This window comes from Pygoscelis adeliae, unplaced genomic scaffold, assembly GCF_000699105.1.
Source record: "Pygoscelis adeliae isolate BGI_AS28 unplaced genomic scaffold, ASM69910v1 Scaffold71, whole genome shotgun sequence".
NCBI classification, from domain to species: domain Eukaryota; kingdom Metazoa; phylum Chordata; class Aves; order Sphenisciformes; family Spheniscidae; genus Pygoscelis; species Pygoscelis adeliae.
The window spans coordinates 11,645,065-11,651,163 of NW_008824356.1; the positions used below are offsets into that span (position 1 = coordinate 11,645,065).

The following is a 6,099-nucleotide window of genomic DNA, read 5'->3' on the forward strand; positions in this document are numbered from 1 at the left end:
GCATCTTATGGTTACAAAAAGAACATTTTTTTTCCCCCATCTGAAATATTCAATCTTACTTTTACTGAGAGTAGAACAATTCAGAATGCCTGAAAGCAGACCAAATGCACTAGATTAATACAGTGTAGTTTAAAGTAACACATTTTGCATAGAATGACACATTAGCATGATGTCCTTTGGACCGTGTGGTTTTTTTTGTTGAAGTAGCTTATTACAGAGGAAACTGAGGCAACCTATTTATTAGTTTTAATTAATGTTTTGGGACACAATTATTGTTTTGAAAGGATTTTAATTATTCATAATAGTTTTCAAACCCTTGTTCTAGCTCAGAAAAGTAAGATAATTTCACCAGTGATAAAAATTACTTTCAGTCTCATTTCATTTCACTAAGCAGGTATCAAGGGAAATGGACATTAAACATGCCTGCAGACTGGTCTACCACAGGGTTTTTTTGAAATTAAACCAGATATCTACAAACTAATAGCTCGCTTTTTAATAGAGATTTTCAACTCAGCATCTCAAAACACTTGACAAGGCAGGTAAAACCACACTGTCCCCATTTGAAAACCACAGACAGAGGATTATTTAGGGATACCGTCATTAGACCAGACCCATGGGACAAAATGGAAACTACCAAAGGTGCGACTCATCTTCAGGTCCATGCCACAGCCATTGACTCAGCCACCTACACAGCCACTAAAATACCCACATCTCCAGCGTCACCTCTAAGAGCTCTTACATTCTGCAGGTGTTCTCAAACAGCTTCTGTGAATATTCTTCATTGCAACGCTGCACAGCATTAGCAAAATCTGTTCTAGTACTGACAAAATAATCTGGAGTATTCTACAGAAACTTCCAGTGCTTTAAAGGCTTTCTTGACTGGGAACATAAACATTTTTAATGGTCATCTTTGCACTGTGTAAACCAGCAACCTAGCTGCCACACCTCCTCCGTTATGTTTCATACAATCATTTCCGCTTCGCCACTATGCACCTTCTTACTCCAATTTTGGTTCTCTCACTTCATTGACTTAAAAGGCTCTTCCTAAAATAACAGGTTAGTAATGGTATATTACCATATGAAACAATGCATGATTATAGTTTCTATGTTTAACTACATAAATAACAGAGCAAAAGTGCTTAAAACATTTGCATCCACTTTGATTTCAGCCAGTAAAATCAAACTGTCCTCTAAATATATGAATAATACTGAATATGTACTTTCTCTCGTCCATTTGTTTCCAATAACCTCGTAGATAATTAGAATATTTTTCCCCTGCTTGTTGCAGGTAAACATGCCTCCGCTCAGATGGAACTTATCAACAGCTAACATCATCTTTCACTTGTCAGTTCTATTACACGGCACTACAACTAACTACCAATAGCTTCCCCTTGTACTTTCTGCATGATTTTTGAAAAGTTAGTTCAAACGTCGTCAGTCTTCTCCTCTGAAAATATTATGCTGTTTAAAAAGTTTTGGGTTGTGGTGTTTTGTTTTGTTTTTTAATTAAAAAATGCTGAATATAAAAATAACCGTCCTTAAAGCAACAGCTTAAAATATCTAAGAGCTGCTAATTTTGCTGAGTAAACCAGAGGAAACCAAAAGTTCAGTTTAAAAAATATAGATGTATTGTTCTAAATATAAAATTGAAAGCAGAATGAAACTGCATAAGACCTTGACATTCCCAAGGAGCAGGTTTCTCACCCCATGTGCATCTACAGATTTTAGCTTTCGCACAGTTAACAATTATGTTTTAAAACATAATGTTAGTAAAATTGTGCCATATACTTCCATTCCATAAGATACTTATTTTGCCCAGAGTAACACCACTCTAAAGAACGTATGCAAGTACTACAGACCAGTACAAGTAAAATCATCCCCTAATGTGACTGCAGCTGAACATGGAAGAATTTATTCCAGCGAAGATCCTGCTTTGCGGGGACCCTTACACTGACTCGCATTTCACAGCCACACACCAGCCGTAAAAGGTAACTGTGTGATTCATCATACGAAGAAAACACCAGTGAGAGCAGGTCTGCCTGGACAACTGTAATTTTCTTTCTGCAAACTCTTGCAGTGTCCCTTACAAAGTGGCAGGGATTATATAAGTCTAGAACTTTTGAGAAACTGAATGAGAACTCCATAGACGAAAGTGTACTGCGAAAGAGTCTGCACCATCATCATTCTCTGCTGCCTCAACATGTCCAGCACTCGTGGGATGTCCAGCATCTGGAGGAAGAGAACAAACCATTACAAGTGACTGGTGAGGAAGAAGACTGGCTTGGACTTTCTGAGCAGGAGGTTCAGAGCAGTACCAGTGATCTAAGGGCAGAATCAGCTGCTCTAATTTCAGCTCCAACAATTCATTGTCCATGCCTGCAGTATGGACTGCACTACACCACTGACCACGCCTACCTCCTCATCTGTGAAATATGCATAATGTTAAACTTGCCTATCTCATGGGGTATGGGTCTTCACAAATCTAATGGCTGCAAAGTCTGTCACAGTGTTAGGACAGGGATGCACAAAGAAACAATCAGTTCGCTGAGGCTCAGCTGGCATACTATATTATTAATAAACACGTTAGAGCTGTTTATTTCTGGCTAAAAGCTGATAGGACCAGGTTTTATTCTATTAAACTACCGCTTTGTCCTCTGCTGAGACTGATATGGCAAATACACTACACTTAGGAACAAAATATTTAATGACAAGCAGAGACACTGGCTACAAAGCATGTTCTTGAATATTATCCATTAAAACTAAGGCATGAAGTGAAAGTGGTAAAGGCAGGGCAAAACCCTGAAATATGCTTAGTGGCCTAGGGCATACCTTGTTCCGCTCAGTGACTCAACATCTTATGGAGTCAAGAATCCAAAAGAGCATTCCGGTACCCAGTGTGTAAGTGGGCAACTCTAGAAGACTATTAACTTCTGTTGAATTCCCATGAGCTCTTTCAACCATAGTTGTAAGGGCTCTTCCAAAGGCCACATCTTGGGAACGCTCAGATGAACAGCCATAAAATATATATAAGGCAGGTTATCTACTCTTCCACTACCTAACATTATTTAAAGCACGAGAAAGAAAGAGAGATCACCTCATTGTGTTCCAAGCAAGCAATCATGATCTCTGACAGTATGACCACTCCTGTTCGTCCTACACCTGCACTGCAATGTACCAGTACAGGAGGATTAGAGTTTTTAGGATCCACAGTGCTGTTCGTATGGCGCCGCACTGACTGTATCTCTTCCAAGTATGCTATTAAGTTCAACAAGATAAGAATAATAAATTTAGGAGATGAAGCCACATAAGCCATGCCATTATGCTGTATGACCACCAGAAAAGTAGTAATTTAACAAATGACATCCCACAGACAAATGACGCGCTGTATAAATCACAAGTCATATCCCAACCAAAGCAATACAGATCTATAAAGATCACCTGACTTTTGTAAGGCTTTCCTTGCCTTGTTCCCCTATTCCCCACCAAAGGTGGCTCGTGGCCATCTTGCTACTGCTGGAACATACTCTAATGTGTAGTATGTGATGCAGTTATGTTTTAATCTATATGAACTTTTAGTAAATTATATATTTGGCTTTAGACATAAACAGTCACTTTAACAAACTGGCAGGTATATTCCTGCCAAAAATAGAATTCAGTATCTCTTGCTGGTGTGAAGAAACCTTTTACAGCAGAATGCTTGGCACACTTATCAAAAGCTAATTCACATATAGCAGCCATTTTAGGAGGTATTAAAAAAAAACAAAAAACAAACCAACCTGAAAACAAAGCTATTAAATACAACTTACAGAGAAATCCCTTTAAATCCTCTGGACAGCCATGCTCTGGCCAGTCAGTATACTGCAGATGCCAAACTGTTCTCTCCTGTCCTGTGAGAAGATGTTTAATCTTCAAACCCGTAGTTGCATAGCAGCCTGAGTCAGTACGGAATCGTGTAGTAATCTTAAATCTTCCATATGTTACAGTGTTGTGTCTTGAACCAAGACGTGGCCAGTATCTGAAGCTTTTTTCTCGCCCGCTTTCCTTGAAAGTAAAACACTTGCTTAACAAGAAACATTAAGAACACTCATACAACTAATGCTCCTGCAACAACTGTCTCTCTCCTCTATTAAGTACTACAACAGTGTTATGGTTTCTCACTGAGTAAACCAACTTTCCAGCGGAAAGAGTTTGCAAATTTACATCTTTCTGCCAAGGAAAGCAAGACAGAATGGCAAAGGGGTCACTAGACATTTATCTTTGATTGGTCTTCTTGTTGGAGCAAAGATCCCCTTCCTCTAACAGATCATAACAAAATCATTGCAGAATTTCTGGGAGAAACCTGATTCAGTTTATACTCACTTCCTCTGCCGTCACCATAGCTATGATGGCAATCCCTTGTTCCCAAATCATCTGCCAGAAATCCTGACATGTGTTCTGCAAAGGGCCCTGTGTAGCAATGTAATCCCACTCTATGCCACTAACAGAGATCTGTAAAAAGAAAGACATTGGATTAGTAATTATTGAAAACTCCCTTTCCCCAGTTCTTAAGTCAGCCATTTGAAGAGGCACAAACTGAAAAAAGACAGCAACGCTGCAGGAGTAGGAGCCCATTGTGAGTTATATCTCCTCCAATTTTTTAGCTGCATCTTGTCACATTAGATGCAGGAGAGACACAATATTTAAAACTATATAGGCACATAGGTAAATAAATGTATTTTACATCATAAGCATAACGTAAAGGTGAGTAATCTTGAAGTAATGTTGTAAATAAAGTTGTATTTCTCTTTTGTGAATTTAAGGTATTCTAGCCAATTTGGGTTTAAAGAAGCTTTCATGCCCTGGTGCTGCAAATGCTATTACATGCACTAAAAATTCGGAATTAGCTGATGTTTCCTCAAAAAATATTATCTTGTTTGAGAAGGGTCATAAGAGTTACTCAACATTTGTGAATGAGTTGAAGTATAGAAACTACGGTACCATGTCAGTGTACAAACAGATTTATTAAAAAAGACAGCAACACAACTACAGCTCCTGCTTTGACGATCTCAACTCTTTTCAGGGAAAGCATGAAGCCAATTGTAGTTGCACTTTAAGTAAATAAATGCATTGAAAATGAATGAACTACCTTGAAGGTTCTTTAGGTCGCCCTGCAACTTCTTCACTTTTTTAAACAGAGTTTGAAGAGCTAAGGCTGGGGAAAGGGGGCAACTGAAGATTATGAAAGAGCAGATTTCTCCCGGCTCCATCTGTTCCTCTAACCATCAAAAAAAGCTTAAGCTGGGAGCCAGCTTACTGCCTGTTGTGGATCTAGTCTGAGAGTACAGAAGAGCAAGAAATAATAAGGATTGTCACTGCAGTTCAAAAATATCATAATCATTGCAAAGGATCCCAGTTTGTTACAAAGCTATTTGCCTTCTTAACTCTGGCAAGAACGGACATGCTTCCTGTTAGCACCAATCCACAGAGACACGAGACAGAGAGAGAAAGGAAACAGTAGATCAATACAGAATTGAAATGCAGAAGACCTCTCCAATAATTAACCCTCCATTATTCTGGATAATGAGGAAAAACAGTTTCCTCCTTTCCCCAAAGAAAACTCTGCAGAAGAAAAAAAAATGGAGGGATTCTCACTCATCTGACCAAACCAAAACTGATAGCCAAATCCATTTTTATGGAATGGATGAACTGGAAAAATATTTCTCCAACAGTATTTCTCTCACCTTGATATGAGATGCATTGATGTAACCCGTGTTATTTTCTTTGGTTGGGACTAGCTCAACTCTGGTATCATCATAAGGAAGGACGTCCTGGAACCGGTTTCTTTCAGCATTTTCAGGAAGCCGAGCTATTGAGCACTCGCCATCTATAAGTCTCTTTTTCTGAATGCGCTCATATTCAGTAAACACCATCCCCTGCTCTAACCGTTGTTCCAGAACTTTACACTGAAAGACAGAACACAGATAACCATACAAAGTCACATTCTAAGGCGAGTCTATTTTAACAGAGAATTCATGAAGGATAAAATGTATGTGTTTTCCTCTCCTACATACTTTTTCAATGCTTTTCTAGCTATTAATGTTCAAAAACATACCAGAATAA

The 6,099-nt window shown here is 38.7% G+C and overlaps 1 protein-coding gene across 1 annotated transcript in view; it reads right to left on the reverse strand.

Annotated features, from left to right (window-relative positions):
- Positions 1 to 228: 228 nt before the first annotated feature.
- The window catches only part of PTPN21 (protein tyrosine phosphatase, non-receptor type 21), a 43,367-nt gene continuing 37,496 nt past the window's right edge, over positions 229 to 6,099 (reverse strand). The window contains 5 exon segments of the mRNA XM_009319432.1: positions 229 to 2,229; positions 3,095 to 3,255; positions 3,807 to 4,041; positions 4,360 to 4,488; positions 5,721 to 5,942. Coding sequence (XP_009317707.1) covers positions 2,101 to 2,229; positions 3,095 to 3,255; positions 3,807 to 4,041; positions 4,360 to 4,488; positions 5,721 to 5,942 — 876 coding nt within the window. The 3' untranslated portion in view covers positions 229 to 2,100.